Below are 24,430 nucleotides of genomic sequence, written 5' to 3'. Positions count from 1 at the left end.
GGTATAGAAGGGACAACAGAAAAAAAATGATACACCAATCAAAGAAAATGTTGAATCTAAAATATTTCTGACACAAAACATACAGGAAGACTGGGATAGCATGAAAAGACCTAACCCAAGAATAATAGGACTAGATGAAGGTAAAGAGACTCATTGACACTCTACTATGCTTGCAGACAAGAACTTAGCACAAGTGTTTTTATGGAGGTTTTATCCAGCAGCAATTGGAGGCAAATGAAAAGACTAACAGCCAAACATCAGGAGGATACTGATGAATCTTGTGGAAGAATGAAAGATAAAAGTGAACAAGTTAGCGGAGTCAAGGACTCCACAAGAAAACCCACAGAGTCAACTAACCTGGGCCCATTGATATTCACAGAGCCTGGGCCACCAACCAGGGAGCATGCAGAAGCTGAACATAGCTCCCCCCAACCCCCCTCACATTTATAACAAATGTACAGCTTGGCCTGTAGGTAGATACCCTAACAAGTAGAACTTTGGTTGTCTCTGTCTCTGTATCTCTTTTCCCTGCCATTGAAGAATTTTTCCAGTACCTGAACTGCCTAACTGAGCCTCAGTGGGAGAGGATGTGCTTAGTCCTTCTGGGACAAGATGTCCCAGTGTGATGTGGTACCCAAGGGGTGTTTCCCATTCTCTAGAGAGAGCAATAGTGGGAGGGACTTGTAAGGGTGGGGCTCTGAAAAAGGACTGTGGTTGGGATGTTAAGTGAATAAAAAATAAAAAGGAAAGGAGGGGTTGAATGACTTTAGAATCACCTAGATGTCACAGCTCCAGGTCTGTCTATGAGGGTATTTCTCATGGAACAGACTGTTTTACCTCAAACTGTGAGCTGAAGAAACCTCATTCTCAGAGTTGCCTTTGTCAGGTGTTTCCTCATTACAATCTACAGAGAATGAAAAACCAAAAAAAAAAAAAAAAAAAAAAAAAAAAAAAAAAAAACCCAAAAAACAAAAGAAAACAGAAAAAAAGAAAAACTCTATTAATATGTATGGAAGTAAAGGACAGGTTCTATCATAGTCCTACCCAGAAGGTAATTACACTACCCATAACTATACTGGCAATGATATTATACAGGAAAGAATGCATAGTGATTTTCATATGGATTATTTACACTGCTGTTTGAGTCCTCATGTTTTTACAATTCTGTATTCATATTTCTTCATGTAGACTTTTGATATTTTTCTTATGTACAACTTTGAGTTTTAGACTCAAAAGTTATAGTCTTTTATTGCAACTTCATTTGTGTCATTTATTCACATGGCAAAAGATAAATTAGGAAAATCGTTTTCTGACTAGTAACAACTGCTATTCATGAAGTCAAGAGTTATCAAGGACAAAACTAGGGCAGACAAAAAGACCTCCAACTAATCACTGTTTTTGTTCTCTTATGAACAGTTAAGCTATCGAATTATTTATAGGAAGAATGCAAAGTTTTATAATAAATATGTTTGCTACAATTTTCTAAGTAGAAGTTTACCTTAAAACACACTACTATCAACAATTGACAGATCAAGGAAACAGAAAATAAAATGAGACACAGTGAAAGTAATAGAAGTAATGGACAAAAATGACTTAACAGATATCTAAAGAACATTTCACCCTAAAACAAAAGAAGGTACCTTCTTCCCAGCACCTCATTATACCTTCTCCAAAACTGACCATGTAATTGGACACATACACAAAAGCCTCAACAGATACAAAAAGGTTGAAATAAGCCCAGGCATTCTATTAGATCACCATGGATTAAGGCTGGTCTTCAACAACAAAAGCACCTGAAAGCCCACCTACTTATGGAAACCAAATAACTTTCTACTTAATGATAACTTGGTCAGGGAAGAAATAAAGAAAGAAGTTAAAGACTTTCTAGAATTTAATGAAAATGATGACACAGCATACCCAAACTCATGGGATGCAATGAAAGCAGTACTAAGAGGAAAAGTCATACCACTGAGTGCCCTCATAAAGAAATTGGAGAGATCCTATACTTGCAACTTAATAACACATCTGAAAGCTCTAGAACAAAAAAGAGGCAAACAAACCCAAGAAGAGTAGATGACAGGAAATAATCAAACTCAGGGCAAAAATCAACCAATTAGAAACAAAGAGAATTATACAGAAAAATCAACAAAATTAAGAGCTGGTTCTTAGAGAAAATCAACAAGATAGATAAACCCTTAGGCAAACTAACTAGAGGGCACCAAGACTGTATCTAAATTAACAAAATCAGAAATGAAAAGGGAAACATCAATGGGAGGGGAGAGGCTTGGCCCTGTGGAGGCTTTGTTGCCCCAGTGAAGGGGACACTAGAGGTGTGAGGCTGGAGTTGGTGAGTGGGTGGGGGATCACTCTCGTAGAGGCAATAGGGAGAGAAGATTGGGTAGGGAAGGGAAACTGGAAAGGGGGACAATATTTGAAATGAAAATAAATAAAAATAATTCACAAAAGAAAAAAATTCTCAAAGAGAAAAAAAGAAACCCTTTTAAAATGCATACACTACACACAGAGGCCAGTAACTTTAGTAATGGGTGTTTAAAATATTTACATGTCAGGCTTTAATGAAGCAGGACATTCTGTCAGCATCTATCTTCCTTCCATCTGCCTAACTAGGAGAGTAAAAATACTTAGTATTCCATTCTTCAACTTTCTAACTGAGAAAAAGCCATTGAAGAGCAAGAATTGGGTTTTCCCAAAGAAGTTCACCAACATAAATAGGCATCAAATTCCTTGCAAAAAAAGATTCATCTTCATGTATGTGTCATGTTTCTCCAAGTGCAGGAACACATGTTCTTGTCACTGGCATGGTTTTGACAGTTACTAGACAGGCTGCCACGAGCTAATGCTGTATCCAAAATTGGAGCCAATGATATACAAACTGTATTGTGGGTTGACTTGGTAACTGTTGTATTCTGATGGTAATTCTGCTTTCTCAAGAGGGGCTGCCCAGAGAAGGAGTGGATCACTGTGTATTCGTGAGATTTCATGTGAACCTTCTCCCCATTCTAACTGGTCAAATAAGGACTAGAGCCTGTGATTGCAGTGGAAGGAAAAGGTGGGACTGAAGAATTAAGAGGGTGGAGGAAGGGTAAGGGATGGCAGAGAAGAAGGAAAGAGGAAGAAAAGGTGTAAGGAAGATGGAATAGGAGATCTTCCCAATCTAGGAGTCCAGCTATAACTATAATTGAGTTGTGTTCCATTTGCACAGGCTTATAGGGGTTGGAGATTTACTATGGCGATTATGTACACACAGAAAGCATTATCGTCATCCACTAAAATCGAACAACCAGTTATATCTTTTAAAACTACTGAAATCCCACAAGAATGTTGAATTTTAAAGAGAATGCAAAGCCCCAAGAGAGAAATAAATTCCAAGAGATTTTAGGTTCAGAAAACAGACACATAGCTAATTAACTCTGAACAGAGCACAAGGCAGTGGGCCTCTTAGTTATTAGTTAGTTTAATTCTCAAATTGGAGAAAGCCAACAAGGTCTCAAATATACACCAGTCTATAGGAAAAGAAGATTTTGTTTTGATCTTAAAAACAATGAATAAGAATCCATCTCACTCATCTTAGGACATAACCATCTTATTTGAAAGTTTTAATAACATATAGTGGCATCTGCCTTCAATGCCCCCTCAGTTCCCACATCTCCTAATAAGAGAAATATGAAACCATTTTGTTTGACCTGTCCTTAGAGTGGTTTCTGAGATTATTGGAAACCAAATATTTATATTCCAGTTAAGATGGTAGCTATGACTCCTTTTGTAATTACTATTCTTCAAGACTGTCAAAAAAGTTTTTCATTAGACAAAGGAGGTCACCTCTAAATAACAGACTTCCTTCCCCTATTTAACCATTTACAGTTGGACAGCACAGATTTTCTTATTCACACTTAAACTTGTTTGAGTTGAGCTATGCTCCATCTGCAAATCAGCTATCATATCTAACAGATATAAAAACTATTTTGATTTATCTCAGCATGACTTGAAATATCGGACTAAAACCCAAGGTATACTTATGCTGATTGGCCATTTTTCTATGATTTCTCCACTCTTCTGTACTCTGCCCATGCTACATCTTTATTATCAGTAGTTTTTCCTATTGAAATATCTTCTTGATGTCATTTATACTTCTGACTTTAGACATATTTCAATGAAAAAACTGTGCGTGTCAATCTCATGAATGTCTCATCCTTCCATTTTATAACAAGACATATTTGTTCATGTTATTACTAATATCCATATCCTCTGCATTCTTTATCATTAAGGATGCATCCCATTGATAACAAAAGGTCTTAAACTCTCAAGAATACTACTGTTTCCTTTGTTTTACATTTTAAAATCTAGAGTTTTATAATTACTCAAGGGCAACATCTTTTACAAGGCTCATAATTTCTCTGTTACAAAATCTTCACACCTTAAAATTTAGAAGGTCATAATAGAGCAATCTGGAAAATTACCTTTGTATAACAAATTAAAGATTTATGGCAATCATAAATGAACATTTAATAAATTACATACCATATAATCTATATAAACTAATTATTTTCTAAGTATATGACATAAGTATCCCAAAGACGTTTTGGTTTCCAGGACCAGGACTGATTACCATTCAGGTAAGTGAGCCTTAGTTCAACCAGATAGCTAAGGGTGACCAGAAATATACAAATGGCACTTTTTGTACCTGTAGAACATCATGATGTGCTGGCCACTCTGGTTCATGGTGTTGCAGCTTGGTAGGACAGTTTAAGTTCTTCTTTCCCTAACATGTTGCAGAGTACTTTCTGTCCCTATGGAAGTTGCATTTCAGGAAGGAGGCTTTCAGGTTTGATCCAGAGGATCTGAGTCATATGTCCAAAGTGTGTAGTAACTTTAAGAATAGGGTTTCAAATTAAAAGACTGAGATGCACCAAGAGCTACATTGTTAGTTTGTATTATCTTAGGAGCTACTTGGACTATCCTGACTAACCATTCAAGTGGTTTCCTATGTCAAATACTCAGGAATTTATAGATTATTGGTATATCATTGTATTATATAATGCAAGTAAAATATATAGTATTTTACAATATGTCACAATATTGTAATATGTTATTGTATTCTAAATCTTGTCATACTCACAGATAGGAATAGCTACCATCACTGACAAAAAAAAAAATCTTTACAGCAAATAAAGACCATCATAGAAAATGACAACTGGATGCAGTGCAAAAATCAATGGATAATGGGGATCTCAGCACTAAGTAGATGTAGCTACTAACACTCCATACATGTAGATGTGTAAATTTATTCCACAGCTCCTGCATTCGTTATACAGGAGAACAATAAGAGATGAAATAGAAATTTTCTAAGAACCAGAATATCAAGACCTGAATTATGAAGCAGCCCCTCCTAGAAATGGTGTCATCAAGGAGACCCAAACAGTAGCTTCTTCTTTGTCAGTTTCTTCTTCATTCAGTCAACTACTGGCTGATCCACAAACTCCAACTGGCAGAGCTCTAACAGCTTGTTGTATATATACACTTACATTTATGCTCAGTTAGTTTGATTTACCACAAATATGTCTTGCTTGTTTTGGATTTTTGCTTCTGTTTTGTACTTATTGTTGTTTTCTTCTTTGTGGGGATTGTTTTGTTTTTGCAGCTGGTATATTTTATACATCCCCCATTTTAAATCCTCATGTTCTAAACAACTGAAGTAAGCTTTAGTTTCAAGGATTCAAAACCCTCTCCTGGTCTCTTTATGCACTAAGATTGAATGTGGTTCATATATATATACAAGTAAAAAATATTGACACACACACAAAAACAAACAAATGAATAAATAAATGAATCTTAAAAGAAAATAGTTAACAATACTTCCTAATGTGTGGCAAACAGGAAGGCTTATTCACTACTAGTTAGAAGCCAGTAGACCCATTGCTTAAATTCATTAGGAGGTTTCTCAAAAAGCTAAAAATATAACTTTGATATGACCCAGCAGTACCTCTTCAATGGCAATGGTATCTTATTCTAGTGTAAAAATGAACAAAATAATGATATTTTCAGGAAAAGGATGGATCTGGAAAGCATCATATTAAGTGAGTTATCCAGTCTCATAAGAGCACCTCTTGCTTGTTTGTTTTTCATCTTACACTTTCTCTCTCTTACTTAGGCAACCAAATCAGAACTTCAACAATTATATATATACGCATATATATGATATATTATAAAATTATAATATACTATAGCATTTATGTACTATAGAATTATATATATGATAGATATAGATTATATATATATATATATATATATATATATATATATATATAGAGAGAGAGAGAGAGAGAGAGAGAGAGATGATAGAGATAGAGATTGAGATCAAGATAGAGATATATACAAGAGAAAGAGAGAGAGAGATACTCTCTGTAGACCAACACAGCCATTATGTTTTTCCTGTCTCTGGGAAAAGCATTTAGATTATTAAGTGACCCCATGTTAAGTTTACATCATTCTCCAATGATAATTTTATGGTTACTCAAATACATAAAATTTAGATGAGGTTGACAAATATGTCAAGAATGCCTAGAAACAAACCTTGGAATCTGATGCAGGAGGACAGTGTTTTGGCAAACAAACTTGTGAACATAATTAGAAAAAGTAGAAAAGAGTTCTCAATAAGGTATAGAAATCAAAGATTTTTATATAGAAAAACAAAAAAAGCAAACATTTTGCTCAATGGAACTACTGGCTTATTATTTTAAATTCTCTAGTCCTAATATAAATAACATATAACTGGTCTTGGTATGTTTACATGTTCAAATCTGTTCATCATAGGACTAACAATGGCTAGACACTTCTAAAAAAGTGACTATGTACAAATCTTTGCCTGTAATCTACAAGTTTTTGATGATAGAAATATTTCATCAGTTTTTCTTTTTTTTTTTTTACTATAGTTACATACATATATATGTAAAATAGAGAAAAGAAATTTTGAATTTGATTTTTTTTCTCCTGTGTATGTGGTTTCAGGGCTGACCATTTTGTATTGGATAACCAATTAAGAGGCTCAGGCCTAAGACAGGCTAATTCTCCCTGTCCCAGAATTCATTAGCTGCCTATAGCTATTTGTCTAGAGATGGGACCCTATAAGATATCCCCCATTCTGCAGTAATATTTCTATTGATTTTTGCTATTGTTCTGGCTTTGTTCATGATATTGTTGCTAGGAAAGTTTGTTTCACACCTGACTTTGTGGTCCTCTCGTTCTTACACTTATTCTGCACTTTCTTCTTTTATGTTCCTTGAGCCGTGGTTACAGGTGTTATAGAAAATTTTAATCTTGACCCAGGGTTTCTATACCATATTTGACCGTTTAGTTCCTGGATAAAAGATACAAACAGCCTTTATATTTACAATAAGCCTTAAACAGCACAAGAGCTTGGCAGTTCTACCACATTTTTGTTTCATTTCCTGAATGGGACAGGATCATAGAAATAGTTGTAGTGATGGGACTTGGGATAGACTAGAGGGAAAGAAAAAATGGGGTTATGATGCATGAAGTAATTATATTTTAGTTAAAATGCCTTAAAATTAAAAATAAAATTTAAAAATTATTTTAAATGAAAAAAACATAAATTGGGATGGTAAATGTTGTAGGGGCACCAGAAAATAGGGGTGGATTTAATAATAGTATATGAAGGTATAAAATTATCAAACAATGAAAATAAATTCTATGGAAGAGAGACCATTAATTTAAGAGACAGAAGGGGGCTGGTTAGGAGAGATTGAATAAGGAACAGGAAGGAATAAATGAACTAATTGCATTATAACTTTAAAAAATAAAAATAATTATTATTAAAAAGGGAAAAAATTAGGCTACTGGGAAATCACATTGGCAACTAGTTCAATTCTCATGAGTCTGCTTCCTGAGAATCAGAAATCCTTGGAGAGTACTATTTTATGTTTTGATAGCTGAGACTTACAAATTCAGGAAAAAAACTTTGAACCATAAGAGAAATCACTCAAATGAGAATGAAACATGAATATATATGCTACTTTAGGGATGCTGAACTGTGATTAAAAGTTGTCCTATCTGTTATCACTGAAGTTTATAGGATGCTGATACCTGTGATTTCTAGTATCAGCATTTGTGATTTTGCAAGTGACAAGTAAAATTTGGTGCTAAGACTTTCAGAAAGAAAGGTGAGTATTCATCTGAAACTGGAATTAAAGGGCACAAATCTAGAAGAATCACTTGCTTAGTCAGGGAAATATTCCTCAATACTTGCAGTTATTCAATTATTCACAAAATTTTCTTAAAGTTCATAAACTCTACAACCACTTTCCCAGTTCCTGAAGGTTCTGTTGCTTACTATGAATTGAGGAATGTTTTCTTGATGACTTTAAGTAAATTTAACAGCAAAATATGTTTTAGACAACAAAGAATGACACTGATTATACATTTGTAATTGCTTTAAAAAATAAGAGACAATTTGACCATTGTGATTTCTGATTTTATAATGTCTTATATCTGTTAGCTACAAGCGCAATACTGTATCATAAATTAGAGGTATTACTCAACTCTGGTTTAATTAACAGATGAAAATTACATAAGTTTAACTGCACAAAAATTCTGAACCTGTGTTCTCAGCCAGAATGACCATAATTCTTATTATAAAGAATAATTAAAAGACACACTGGAGAGTTTTAATGGCAATGCCCACTAAGCTTCTCTTCTGCAATGACATCTAAATTACAGCTTCACTTAAATGACTCTGTTCAAACTCTACAAGAAAAAGTAACAGATGGACTCTCTAATATTTTTAACTTGTGCCTATGATTATTAAGGACAAAATTTTGCTTTACATGCAAAAATAATCTTTAAGGTTCTACAGTGATAAATAAATATAAAACTCCTGTTTAAAATTATTTATATATATATATATATATATATATATATATATATATATATATATATAATTTTAATTAGATTGGGAAGCCATTCAAAGTTGTATCCTACTCAGACTTCCTTCTAGTTTTGTAGCTTCATTTTACAACATTATTATGAATGTTTGCTTGTCTTCTATAATTATTTTTTTAATTTTTATGTATTTTTTTAATTTCATCTTTATGGGTGTGTTGCCTTCATGTAGGTACACGCACTGTGTTCATGACTGATCAGAGGCTAGAATAGGGCTGGAGATGCCATCCCACATGTGAGTTGGAAAGTTTGTCATCTGGTTAAGACACTGGCACCAAGCTGACAATACTAATTCAAGCCACAGGATCAGTGTGATGTTAAGAAAGAAACAAGCTGTCCAATTGTTCTCTGACCTCAGTGGGAGCATTATTACATAAACACACAAGCAATATTAAGATATAAAGATGCACACAAAGTACCAGTTGTGTTTGTTGAACACATAGATTATGAGTGATTCAAGGTTGTCACGAATAAATCTGCCATGCGCATTCTGGTACAGATATCCCTACAGAAGATTGCTGATATTTTTCCTGGATAAAACTTGTGGTATAGACTGTTTATTTGCTGTGTGAATATATTCTTAAATTTAGAGTAAATTTTAAGTTATTTTCTAAAGTAGGGAAGCAGATTCACACTGTACAGAAGGTATGCATGCTGTCTGACTACTCCTTCCCAACAACTGCCACTTTCACAACTTAATAAACCCATTGTAACAGAGGTGTGTGAAGACTGTGTTTTTTTAATTTGAATGTTGGACAGTGATAATGATCTTTTCTATGGACTATATGTATATTTTTGGTAACCTGATTAGTTGGCTTAACTTTTAAAAAAATGTATATCTTATTACATTTTAGAATATGTGTTTTGATCATACCTTCAGTTGGTAATTTTATTTTCCTTTGCAAAAAAATTCTCAATGTTAATACTTAGTTTTGTCTTTCTTTAGTTTTATTGGTAAATGTGTTTGTGAATTTTCTTTATACAGAAACAAACTATTTTTAGACATCAAGTAATTTGTTGAGTATTTTCTTTCAGGTCTTTAAGCCTCATCTTTTGTCCTTTGCCTACATTTTAGATTCTACAAGTTTTCCTCAGACTTACTTTTTTGTGTTAGTAATAAAATTTAGATTTAAAATATTTTATGCTTTTAATAACACACCTAATTTAACACACTTAGAAATTTGCTTTGGTAGGCACAGTTAGTACAATACTTAGTGTTTAATATAAAAGATTATAATACTCAAGAGTCTATGTTTCCTCAGTATATATTTCTTCTTTGTATACCATGATAATTCACAAATAATTAAATTTATATTGATAACTTGTTTAAAATTTGGTAGAATATTAGTAACAAACTCACTCATGAATTATTTGTTTTCCTCTTAATTTATCAAAGCTAGACGTTTTATGAAGAGTTTAGCAATGATTTATTTTATACAGTTATTAAGTCAAGGTAAAACCAGTAACAACAACCAAAAGCATATCACTATTAAATGACTGACTGGGGGTAAAAAAACAGATACTTTGACTTTGTGTCTGGTCAATTAACTATGATTGATTCTGATATTCTCAAGAATCAGGCCCAGAGCAATGGATGGTCTAATTGTAGATTAATCTCTTCAGTCTATTTTATGACTGCTGTTACATGTGTTGTTTAATTTTAATAATATTAAATATCAAGCATCATGTCTGGGACATGGCACTACTATTCCATTCTGGAACTCACAGCAAATCGGGTTGTCTACTAGGCTTACGCAAGACTGGCTCAGACAACAGTCAGTTCTGGGCAAGTAGCTGCCCCTACCGAAGCTCTCTATCCCTCACTGTGAGCTAAAGTCTACTGAAAGTATGTGAGAGATGAACAGATACTGTCTTGAGTTTGTGAACTCACTGGTGAACTTTCCACACTCTGGTGGATAGTTCAGAATCATGGTCATACACACAGCTTTGGTTAAACTTATTGGGTAGCACAAAAGAACAAAACAGAAACACAAAAATGAAAAAATATTATATAGATGATGGAAGTAGTTATAGGAATGGAAGGTAAAAATTAGCAAGAGCATATTTTTACATGTATGAAAATGAAAAGGTGGAATTTTAGTTAATAAACAGTGTCTAATAACTTTATGTAAAACATGCCTTTGAAAAAATTATATGAAAATGAAATGTTTGTAAAATAAACTCGGCTCACGACTGGGGGTTTTGGGACATTTAAGCTATTGCTTTCAGAAGAAGTTTACTTTCAGATTGTCAGTCACTTTTACTCATTGACACAACTCTGACGTACTTAGATTTCCAAGTGCAAACATAGCTTTCTTTTTTATTTTAATTTAAAATGTTTGGTTTTTTTTTTTTTTTTACAAGAGTTCTATGTTTATAACATTTCCACCTACCTCACTTTCTTTCAAGTCTTCCCCTGCCTGAAGTTCCTTTCAAGTTCATGACACATGTACGTGTGTATGTATGTTTGTGTATTGGTGTACACAATATACACATACAGTCATGTATGTATACACGCATACATGCATACATCAGAAAACATATCTGAGAGCTTAACCCTGTAGAAGACTGATTCTCTCTGTCTCATCAGCCATTAATTGCCTGTAACTATTGATCTAGGGGTAAAGCCTTATGAGATTAGCCAATCCTGTTGGCATGTCTACTTGTGTTGTCATTGTGCTGATCTTGTTTAGGCAAACACAAGTTGATATTTTATGGGTGTAGTTTTCCTGTCATTATACATGATAGTCTCTGACCACAGACTTCCTGGTCCTCTGCTTCTTCTAATCTTTGCAACCTATTTTGTTATGTGCCCTGAGCATCAGGTGTAGATAGCATGTTATAGATGTATCAAGTGGGGCTTCAAAACTCAGTTACGTGACTTTTGATCAGTTGTGAATTTTAGTAATGGTCTCCAACTGCTAGAAAAAGAGCCTTGTTTGATGAGGTTAGATAGTTAATCCTACCTGCAGATGCAAAAACAGGTATTTCAAATATATTTACAAATTATACTGGTTTTAAAAAGGTGACAGTTAGCAGATACTCCTTTAAGGTCTGTAATTTCATGAGGAAGAAGTAAGTTAAGTTTATACTACCAGGCCTAGTATTGAGAAGGTCTTAAGTCCAATTAGATAGTAGTTAGTTACCACCATGGTTTTAGTGCCATTTTACACTCTTGAGGACATTTTCCCACACTTTTACTTGTTATAGGTCATAGGATTTGTAGCTGGATGGAACTATTGATCACTTTTCTCCCTTGACAGATTCTATGTCACTTTAGGATATTATGAGATTTACTTCTCACAGAAGACATGCAAGCTTCAAGTCAATACATTGGTGTTTAGCTCCTTAAATGGCCAAAGCACATGTAATTAAAATGGTATAAAAGCATAACAGAGGAGGGGGGATGGGATAGGGAGTTCTACAAAGGGGAAATAGGGAAAGCAGATGACACTGTATTATAAATAAATGAAATATCCAATAATTTTATAAAAAAACATAAAATAACATAAAAAATGGCCAAAGTGTTCACGGGCAGTATTTTATATACCATGCATTATGAATTATATTTTAAAAAATAATGTCAATTACATATTAAATTAAGAATAGGTATATACATGCAGAATTCTTCTTCAATTAAAATAATAATAAATTCATATATATATATATATTTCTCTTTTCTTTGAACAGGTATTTGAACAGAGGATATGGCAACAGGAAACTATTGCATGTTACCTGAGTTCATTCTGACTGGGCTTTCAAAGAAACCAGAACTCCAGATGCCTCTATTTCTCCTCTTCCTAGGAATCTATGTGGTCACTGTAGTGGGAAATCTGGGCATGATCACACTGATTAGGCTCAGTTCTCACCTGCACACACCCATGTACTATTTCCTCAGTAGTTTTTCCTTTATTGATCTCTGCCATTCCACCGTCATTACCCCCAAAATGCTGGTGAACTTTGTAATAGAGAAGAATATCATCTCCTACACTGGATGCATGACTCAGCTCTACTTCTTTCTCATTTTTGCTATTGCAGAGTGTCATATGTTAGCGGCAATGGCATATGATCGGTATGTTGCCATCTGTAACCCCTTGCTTTACAATGTAACCATGTCCTATCAGATTTACGTTTCCTTGATCTCTGGAGTCTATATTATTGGTGTGATTTGTGCATCAGCTCACACAGGCTTCATGATCAAAATACAATTTTGTAACTTAAATGTGATCAACCACTATTTCTGTGATCTTCTTCCCCTGCTGGAGCTTGCTCGCTCTAGTACTTATGTTAATGAATTGTTAATTTTATGCTTTGGTACATTTAACATTGTTGTTCCAACCTTGACTATTCTTACCTCTTATATCTTCATCATTGCCAGCATCCTACACATTCGTTCTACTGAAGGCAGGTCCAAAGCCTTCAGTACCTGCAGCTCCCACATCTTGGCTGTTGCTGTCTTCTTTGGGTCTGCTGCATTTATGTACCTGCAGCCGTCATCAGTCAGCTCCATGGACCAAGGGAAAGTGTCCTCTGTGTTTTATACCATTGTTGTGCCCATGCTGAACCCTTTGATCTACAGTCTGAGGAATAAGGATGTCAGTATTGCCCTGAAGAAAATATTAGAAAGAAAATCGTTCATGTAAACTGAAATAATGGGATTTATTTATTAGAATATAGTCATCAGCTGATACATTATTTGAATTTCTATTATTCAATTTAATTCATTTAATATTTCAATCATTTATTCATTCATTTACATTTTATCTCATATCTATAATCATCCATTCCTATTTCTTCTAAAAATTGTCACATATTCATCATAGAGTCAAAAGTAAAGAAATGAGGATGTCATCAACATATTTACCTTGTTCTGTCAATCACATCAACTTTATATCAGTTTGACTATACTGTTGGTTAAAAAATATACATTTTGTAATTTTTGATGTTAAGGATGTATTTCTAAAAGTTGCGCTAATCTTGGCCGTCTGTGAAAAAACATGAGATTTAGAACACTGAACCCTGTAACTTTTAGTTTGAAAACTACCTGGAAAAGTCTACTTTCTGGCCTATTATTCAGTATATTATTCAGTATATTAATTACCTCCCTTTTTTAGAGCATTACTCTAGACTCCTGATTGTCATTTTAAATCTATATACAGAAAACTGTATGTAATGACCTTGTGACTGATCTAGTATTCTTGCGTTTTATCCATTGGTGATTTAGTTTATACTTCCATATTTTAGCCAAATTGATTGCAACTAACATAGCCAAACAGAATTTTTTGTTCTTATGAATTATTTTTTGCACAGGTCCTAGAATTATGCCTAGAAGTTATTAAATCTATAATAGTTTCCTCATCCCCCTATGAAATATTTAAAGAGAGTCTGACATACATACTATCTATGTCTAACAATGGTTTTTTATTGTTCCAAGGAACTATATCTATTTTTAAATTAAATTTTATTGGGTATATTTTGTAAATCAGATTTCTTTTAAGATTCATTTGTATGCATGTTTAAAGGCTATGTTGAATACTAATGACATTCTGATCTATTTTACATAAGGGTGTTAAAGTTTTCAATTAAGTAGACTTTCTATGGCAAACAAGTTCAAGTGAGATAATGTGTGAGTAACTGATTTCTGAGTTCATTAAATGCTGTTCATAAAGAAATCCTTGAATTAATGCTTAGTTTTTCTTGATGTTAAGACTTGTAGAAAGTTACAGATAATTAAGTTTGATCATTTCTGGTTCAACAATGAAAATCTATGCAATAGTGTTAGAACAAAAACAAGTCCCATGTTCTACTGAAAATTATCCATAACAAGAGTAGAACATAATTCCACATATGTTGACATCAGTACAATTGTGGTATATAATCAGTTTATATATGTGATATATATGTGTAAATTTGAATTTATTTCTATAAATATCACATGCTCAATAAAATCACTAGCTGGGAAAGATGTTTCATTTCTGTTTGCTTGTTTGTTTGTTTGTTTGTTTGTTATTTTGGTAGGACTGGCTTAAAATTTTGATTATTCTCCAATTAGAATATTCTCAAACTTTTTGATCATTCATATCGAGGTTTGTTCAGGACTTTAGAGGGACAGTAGAATAATAACAAAAGTTGTTACAGCGCTATAGAACTGTTCCCTGAGGGCCTTAAAATTATGACCTTTGTAAAATGAGCACATCATATAGTTGAACTTTAATGTCTCCACATATTCTTGATCATTTTTAACTCTATGAATCTGAGCTTAAGCAAATCTATGGCCAATTTATTGTGCTTGTATGAAAATAACATATTTGAATGTATCTATATCTATCTATCTATATACATATAGATAGATAGATAGGTATCTTAATGTGTTAGTAAAAATAAATAAAAAGTAAAAAGTAAAACAAGAGCCCAACATATCTTAAATACAGGATATGCAGAACACTTGAAGGAAGCTGCCACATGTTCAATAAATTATCCCTTGAAAACTTTAAATTCTTTTAAATATAATTTATATGATATTTTGAAAATTGGTTAGAACAGATGACAGTTTAGTCTTACAAAACACTTTTGATAGTTTGAGAATTTACATTGGTGTAGGTTCTAACTATTCAGCCATGAACTAACTCAACTGTTTCTATAGTCCCAGTGGTGTCTCTGTTCCCTTCATTTAGACTATTCTGTTGTTCTCCTGGGATTCTTAAAATAGGAGCAAAGCATGGCAAGTTTTGATTCTTGGAGAACCTGTTAATAATATTCATGTGATCTGCCAAGCACTGAGTAGATTTATTATTTAATAATGTTAAACTTATAAAATTATCATATAACTTGTAAAGAAAGGCATTATTCCTCTAAATCCTGGTTACCCCATTGGGTCTGTGGTGTCACTCAGAGGCTCCTAAGAAATGTACAGATCTCAGAACAACCCACATCTGCTGGATTAGAATAGGAATTTTAATACAGCTCTTCAATGATCCACATACTCAAATTTTTATTAGGATATAAAAGTTGAGCATGACAGGAATCTTTTGAAAAATAATTTGGCAGTTGGGAACTAACACTGATAATTGTTTATTTACTCCTGAGCATATTTCTAGAATAATGAGAGTCCTTAGAGAATGTTTACTTCCTGACATGCAGTAGCTGAAGAACTTAAACTCAGGACAAAACAGCCAGTTGCTCAGGTGACTGTGACTGTGAATTTGAAACATCAGAAGCACAAAATAGTGAGTCCTGGAAGAAGATGACTTGAGACACAGACCACACTCACAGGTATTGTTGCCATTGAGATCTAGGCTTTATTTTAATAATAACTGTAGAATGCTGGGTGCCTACTTTTCCCAATGACAGGATTAGTGCCATTTTAATGCAGCAAAGAAAACTTAATATTGAGAGTTTCAGTAGAAATAAATTTAGGTAAACATGTTTGACTCACATACTTGCACTTGTCAATTAGGACTATAAGTCCTAGAGCAATCACTATCAAATAATTCAGAAGTAAATGAATATCCCCAATCACACATCTAATTAACCACTTATTCCTAACGGTACCTTTAAAAACCAGTAATGTGACAGATGTGTATTAATAGGTAGATAATTGAACAAGGTCAATTCATTTGGCTAGTAGTTTAGTTTATTGATAAAGTAAATGTGTGATTTGCTGGTCTTAATAATGACAAAAACAATGGAAAGCCCACATATACATGAAAAACTGAACAGTGCTCTACTCTGTGATGACCTGGTCAAGGAAGAAATGAAGAAAGAAATGAAAAACTTTTTAGAATTTAATGAAAATGAGGACACATCATACCAAAACTTGTGGGACTCTATGAAAGCAATACTAGGAGGAAAACTCATAGCTCTGACTGCCTACAAAAAGAAACTGGAAAGAGCATACTCTAACAACTTGACAGCACACCTGAAAGTGTTAGAACAAAAAGAAGCGAATATACCCAAGAGGAGTAGATGGAAGGAAATAATCAAACTCAGGGCTGAAATCAACCAAGTAGAAACAGAAAGAACTATACAAAATATCAAGAAAACAAGGAGCTGGTTCTTTGAGAAAATCAACAAGATAGATAAACCCTTAGCCAGACTAACCTAAGGGCACAGAGACAGTATTCAAATTATTTAAAATCAGAACTGAAAAGGGAAACATAACATATATCTCTGGATATACATATATACATATATATATATATATATATATATATATATATATATATATATCCCCTTTCTCTTTATATAACTTGAATCAACATCATTTCCAGGCTATTAATTTACCATACCAGGCTAAGCAATCCCCGAATTCCTGTGTAGCCCATGTTCAAAACCCCAGTTGCTTACAAAGTATTGACTTCCTAAAATTCCATCAGTTCCTTCATTTCTATATTTAATTTAGACTTGCTTGCAGTGGTCTGCCTTCTTCTATTAAAGTTGTATCAGGTGAATGAGATCTAACATCAATTTTTATCTAATCCACTCATCTGTTGATGCTGACTTTGCCTTCAATGATCTGATTATTTCTTTGCTTTCAGCATTCAAATTTTCAAAACTTAAAGACTTGATTAGTGTTGTGGGTATAAGTAAACAAGGCAATCTAGCAATCTCAGGCAGTTGGTAGAGCAGGTGTGGCTGTCCTGTGTCCTATTTAACATGGTGGACACTGCAAAGCTAGTGTGGAATGGCTCACTTGGGCAGAGATGACTGGACCAGCCTGCTGTGAAAAGTTAACTGCTGTTTGTTTGTTTGTTTGTTTGTTTGTTTGTTTGTTTGTTTCAGCTGTGAAGGATATTTCACAGGGAGTTGCTCCCAGGGGTCCTTGTTCCTATATTAGGCCCAGGAACCCCAACTGTGTTGACACTGGTGATGCCTAAGTCCCAGTTTGGGCTGGGGTGCTGCCCCTGGATGCTTGAAGGTTGGGGAGGGAGCTTCTCAGGAACTCTCTGTGAACCACTTAGACCCTCTTAGCATTTACTTAACACACTGCTAAAGCTTTAGATTGAAGAGCTAGCTGTTTATATTCAGGACGTGGGGGGGGGGCGTGTTTCTCAAGTTAGTTGGTTTTAAAGCCCTATGTAGGGAACACCAATTTTTGCATGAATTTTCAAACCAATAAGCCTGTATAAAAAACATACAATGCAGCTGTTATATTTACAAGCAATGTGCCAAGATTGGCCAGATCTAGCACTATAAATATTAAGTTATCCCTCAGCTCTTAGACCCTTTGCTACTTGCAGTTTCTGCTGGCCTTGTGGCTCTGTTCCATTTTGGTTTCTTCTTCATTTTCTTCTGTCCTCCCTATTTCCTTTCTTGTTCTTCTCTCTCACCTCCAAAACTCTCATACCTCCTATCCCATCCAGTGCCCAGTCACAGGCTCTAGCCTTTATCGAACAGTTAGAATAGGGAGAAGGTTCACATTAGATCACCTGAATTTGTCATCAACTGCTCATAAGGGTCAACCTCACTTGAGGAAGAAGTATCATCATCAGAATACAACAGCATCAGGGCAACACACAACAAAACTGTTATCCTTCTTACGTTAGTAGGGAAAGTTAGTGGAAATGTGTCCTTGTTATATGTTGGAGCATCTTTTGTGTATATGCCCAGGAGTGGTATAGTTGTGTCTTCAGGTAGAACTACTTCCAGTTTTCTCAGGAACTGCCAGATTGATTTCCAAGGTGATTTAACAGCTTGCAGTCCCACTAATGATGGATGAGTGTTCCTCTTTCTCCACATCTTCACCAGCTTCTGCTGTCACCTGTGTTTTTGATCTTAGCAATTCTGATTGGTATGAGTTGGAATTTCAGGGTTGGTTTGGTTTGAATTTCCCAGATGACTAAGGATGTTGAACATTTCTTTAAGTGCTTCTCAGCTATATAAAATTCCTCAGTTGAAAATTCTCTGTTTAGCTCTGTACCCACTTTTAATGGGGTTATTTGGTTCTCTGGAGTGTAACTCCTTGTTTATAATAGCCTTATTTATTATAGCCAGAAGCTGGAAACAACACAGATGTCCCTCAACAGAAGAATGTATACAGAACATGTGGTACATTTACACAATGGAGTACTACTTCAGCTATTAAAAACAATGACTTCATGAAATTTGCAGACAAATGAATGGAAGTAGAAAATATTATCCTGAATGAGGTAACTCAGGCACAAAAGAACACACAGGGTATGTACTCACTGATAAGTGGATATTACCGCAAAAGCTCACAATGCCTATGATACAACCCACAGACCATATGGAGCTTAGAAGGAATGAAGACCAGGATGTGGATGCTTCAGTCTTGCATTAAGTGTAGAACAGGATAATCATAGGAGGTTGAGAGAGGGAGGACCTGGGAGGAAGAGAGGACAGCGAAGATAAGGGGGGGCAGTGTCAGGTACTATGGGGACAGGAAAGATGTACAGAGGGTCAAGAAATCAAAAAAAATGTAGAAGTGGGGGATAAGGAACTGGGAGAAGCCACTAGAGGGTCCCAGATGCCAGGGTAGCAAGAGGACCCCAGAACCCAATAGGATGACTTTAGCTGAAATGTACTGTGAAGGGGAGCAGGAACCTGTAGAGACCACCTCGCAAAGATAAGTATGGATCCCAGTCTAGAGATGGGACCACCCACCCATCTCAAAATTTTTAATTCAAATTTTTTCCTGTCTAAAGAAAAGGCAGGGACAAAAAATGGAGCAGAGACCAAAGGAAGTGCTATCCAAGGACTGTACCACCTGAAAATCCATCCTGTCTGCAGACACCAAACCCTGGACACTGTTGCTGTTGCCAAGAGGCAATTGCTAACAGGAACCTTGTCTGGCTATTCCCTGGGAGGTTCTTCAAACAAATAACCAATGTAGATGTGGATGCTTGGAGCCAACCATCAGACTGAGTTCAGGGACCCTGTTGGGGGAGCTGGCAGAAAAACTGGAGGAGCAGAGGAAGAGTACAACACCATAGGAAGAACAATGTTGGCTGGCTGGACTGCCCAGGGCTCCCAGGGAGTAGACAACCAACCAAAAAGTGTACAGGGTGGGATGCATGGATCAAGATATATATGTAGCACAGGATGGCCTTGTCTGACATCAGTGAGAGTGGAGACCCTTGTTCCTGTGGAGGTTTGATACCCCAGCATAGGGGAATGCTGGAACGGTAGAGTTGAAGAGGGTAGGTGGGTGGTAGAGCACCCTCATAGAGGGAAAGGGGATCGGGGAGAGGAAAAATATGGGCTGGAGGTTTGAGGGGTAACTGAGAAGAGGAATATCATTTGAGATGTGTCCAGGCCAGCTGAACAATCTTGTGGGACCCTTAGACCCTGTGGAAAGGACTGAGATGCACAAGGAAAAAAAAAAAAAAACACAGCAACTCAAGAAGTCTGATCAAGCTGGCAAAGATTTTATTGTTCACACAGGTTATATACTCTGAAAACAGGATATGGGGAGGGGTAGAAAAGGAAAGAGGGCTTTGTAGGTGGAGGAAGCTAGCTGCAACTGTGGGGCCTAAGTTATTCTTACAAAGCCTTACTGTTACCAGGGGTTCTAAAACCATCTATCTAGCAGGATGTTGTCTAAATCTAGAGATCAGGAGGAAGGGTTACTAAGGTGGGTTGCTATGAGGCCTTGTTTGAAGTTCTGAGAACTGACAAGTGAATCATGGAAGGTGAGCAGAAAGAAGAATATAGTAGATAGGAGAGCCAAGGATGAGTGTTTGCCAAGAGTAAGGCCTTGCCATTGCTTCCCACAGAGACGTAAAATTATATATATATATATATATATATATATATATATCCCTAGTTTATCTGCAATAAATTATCACACACATTGTTATTATTTATGTTGTTTTTATTATTTGTGTTGGGACATACATGTGTATGTTTGTATGTTAATATGAGTGTGCACATATAAGTGAATGGCTGTATCCATATGTATTTGAAATCAGAGGGCAAGTTTACGTATTGTTTGTTAGAAGTTGTCTATCTGGTTTTATAAAAACAGCACTCCCTCTCCACTGGCTACAGCTTACAACACATGACATCCAGACAATGCCTGCACCTACCACTTCCATGGTTCTTTTCCTGGTGAGCTGATGAAAACACAAATACCTCCAGAAACTGTGAAGATCTATACTAAGAACTTGATAGCACCATTAGGTTCATTATCGAGCTAAGAAGCTGAACCTTGCCCAGATTCAACTAGAACTAAAACTACTTCTGATATGACAGTTGCACATTAGCATTGAATCTGAACATTAAGCACAATCTGGTTTCTCAAAAACATGATACATTCAAGAAAACAGCAGAGCTCCAACAACCACATAACAAAGGTGTTAAAAATGTAGATAACAGAAGACACTACCAAGTGTCTGACTCAACATGCACATGTCTCAAAGAGAAACTACAACAGCACATAGTCACAAAAGGAAAGGAAATTGCTTTATCACTATAAAAATAATGTAGATCACAACAAAGACAAATAATGATAAAACAGAAATTATAAATATGGTCAAAGAATTCAAATAGGATACTAACGCTGATTGTTGACTCCAAAAATACAAACAGTTAAGGAACTAAGTAAAACAATTAAGGACACAAAATATATTTTAATTAATTAGTTAATTAAAAAAACATAATTGCTGAAGAAAATTTAAATGGAATAAAATGCAAACTACAGAATTGAACAAACCAACCAAAACATGGAATATGAAACCACAACAATCAAATGAATCAAGTATAAGTATTTGTATTGACTATAAGGTAGAAGTAGATCACTCAGTCAAAAAAATAAAGAAAATGATAAATCTGGTAAAATTTAAGAACAGAGCCATAGAGCACTACAAAAGCATGGAATCTATGGGGATAGAAAAAGAAACCCAAATAAAGGTACAAAAAAATATACTTGTCAAAATCATTAAAGAAACATTTTCAAATCTGATACTGAAATCCAGGGGTTTTGTTTGTTTTTGTTTGTTTTTTGTTTCCCTTAATAGAAAGACACTGGGTATATCAATCAAGTTCTAGACAGGTGTTATGCTAAGTAATAGTTAGCCAACACAAAATAATGTTCATAATTTTATGCTTTTTGGTCGTATTTTGCAGTTTTTCAGGGAGATGGGGGTGAAAACTTGAATTTCAGTGAGTAGTGAGGGGAGAGGAGCCATGGGAAGGGGAGAATATTATAAAAATATGACGCATGAAAATATTTCTTAAATATATTATTTTGAAAATCAAGCAAGAAAATATGTGAGGATCAAGATATAAAGGAAATCAGCTATGTGAGGTTGCACAAAGAAACAAAAGAAAGTTCCCTAAATTTAAGGAAGCTAATGGTTATCAAGGAGCAAGAAGAATATGATGCACTAAACAGAGAGAGAACAGAAATGGAGTCTGCCTTGCAATATAAAACTGAAATACCAGAAATACAGAACAGATAAAAATACTAAGTGCCACATGAAAGACCAGATCACATATAAAGGTAGAACCATCTTAATACTAGCTCATTTTTCAATGTGGTCACCTCTTTAGAAGCTTTAAAGGCCTTTGTCTAAATCTAACATCTCTTCATGATAATTGTCATAGAGAATCTAGGAATACAGAATATGTATCCCAACATAATAAGAATAATAAACAAGGCTATAGTAAACATTATGTTAATGGAGTAATTCACATAATTTTACTTTAATCATGAATAAGAAAAAGTGGTCCACGCTCTTCACTCCTGTTAGATATAGAACTTGACATACCAGCAAAATCAATAAGAAGGGCTTGGAGGTAAATGAGATGTAAATAAAAGAAGAAATCAAAGTATCTTTAGTGGTAGATGATATGATCTTAGACATAGAAGAACCTAAAAATAGCACCAGAAAACACATACAACTAACTGGTAAAACATTTATCAAAATATAAGAGTATAAAATCAACACAAACAGACCAGTAGCCCTGTACATATAAAACAGAAATCATGTAAATATTACCATTCCTTAGAAAAATCTAATAATAAGATATGTTGGAATAAACATAAGAAAATGAAATAATCAAAGAAGACACCAAAAGTTGAAGACTTCTCACACACTTGGGTGGTTAATATTGTGGAAATGGCATTCTATCAAAAACAGTCTACAGACTCAATATAATCTCTCTCTTCTTCAAAACTGAAAAAAATACATAGTGTTAAATGTTTTCAAAAATCACAAATACCCAGGATACCCAAAATAATTCTGAACAAAAAATAGGGTGGGTATTGCAGTATACAGCTTCCAGATTTCAAGTTGATATAGTATTTTACAGTGATATGAACTCTAAGTAAGAGTTACCATCCTGATCTTGATGGTAAGAGTTTATTGCTGAAAAAACCATTTGGAGAAGTCATGTTGGAACCAACCTGTGACAACCTTACTGGCTCACTTTTATAATATCTAAAGGTTCTACAAATTTTAGGAGAATGCTTAACAATTTTGCTTAGTTTTATCCTTGATATTTTCAGAAGGCTTTTTCCAATCTTGTATTAGTGACAAAATGTTATGGGAGTAACCAATATTGGATATATGCCTTTTATCCAATAGCTCTACAAGATAAATGTCATCCCAAGTACCATTAACCAAGTCATCAACCCATGGCTGGGTAGATCATCAGCCTTAAAGTAGAACCAACTACAAAATTACATTACAAAATAAAGACAGTGTTAGGGGTGGGAAAATGGATTAGTCTTGTATTACTGCTATAATTTTTTGTTTATACATACATATAATGATAGTTATAATCATTGCTATTGCAATTATATTTGAATAATATGTTACCTGTTAGATCAATTAAGAATACAAAATATAGGGAATGAAGAGGTCGTGGGGTAAGAGTGCTTTCTGCAGGGCTCTGAGTAAACTCTGTGATGGAAGTGACTAGATGAACAAACTTTGGAGATCAAATTTTGTCAAAGACATAATGGTGTGGTGTCCCTTTGAGTGGTTTGGTATTTTTCTCCCCTCCTAGAAGCAAGAGGGAATTTTTTGGAGCTGTATGAAAATCTTCTCTATCTCCTAGAGCAAAAGAAATGTGAAGACTCTCATGTAACTGAGCTCTCTCTCAAAGTTTTTCTTGTCAGAATTGGCCACACCAAGCCTCCAGCAAGTCCTTGTTTTTCAGTTTAAGATTGCAACCCTGGCACTGGTTACTTTACAGGTTTCTGTTTAGGGAGTTTTGTGGTAATGAAGTTTGATTCTCTATACTCTTCTCTTTTTCTTTTGCCAGCAGAAATTTACCCCAGGACCTGAACTCCTCTAGTGCACCAAATACTCAAGTGTTTGCTTTGGATATATAGTACAAGTTTATTTTAATATAGCTTTATGATCTTTTAGAATTCAGTTACTTCTCACTTCTTCAGAGTACTTGGATATTTATACACAAATGTAATGTTATTAGCATAATACAATATTAAATCCTAAATTATTAGGGAAAAATTATTTATCTGACA

General features: G+C 34.7%; 1 protein-coding gene across 1 annotated transcript; it reads left to right on the top strand.

The window, feature by feature from the left end:
- The first annotated feature begins 8,071 nt into the window (after positions 1–8,071).
- LOC143438823 (olfactory receptor 8G1-like) lies at positions 8,072–14,941 on the top strand. The gene is made up of 2 exons (XM_076924507.1): positions 8,072–8,198; positions 12,667–14,941. Exon 2 carries the CDS (start codon positions 12,684–12,686, stop codon positions 13,617–13,619), a length of 936 nt encoding a protein of 311 aa, XP_076780622.1. The 5' UTR covers positions 8,072–8,198; positions 12,667–12,683; the 3' UTR covers positions 13,620–14,941.
- Positions 14,942–24,430: the final 9,489 nt, after the last annotated feature.

Source organism: Arvicanthis niloticus, chromosome 26 (assembly GCF_011762505.2).
Source record: "Arvicanthis niloticus isolate mArvNil1 chromosome 26, mArvNil1.pat.X, whole genome shotgun sequence".
NCBI classification, from domain to species: Eukaryota; Metazoa; Chordata; class Mammalia; order Rodentia; family Muridae; genus Arvicanthis; species Arvicanthis niloticus.
This window is presented reverse-complemented; position numbering and strand designations above follow the sequence as displayed.

Coding starts and splice junctions, on each gene's coding strand:
- LOC143438823 (XM_076924507.1), top strand. CDS start 12,684: ATGGCAACAGGAAACTATTGCATGTTACCTGAGTTCATTCTGACTGGG.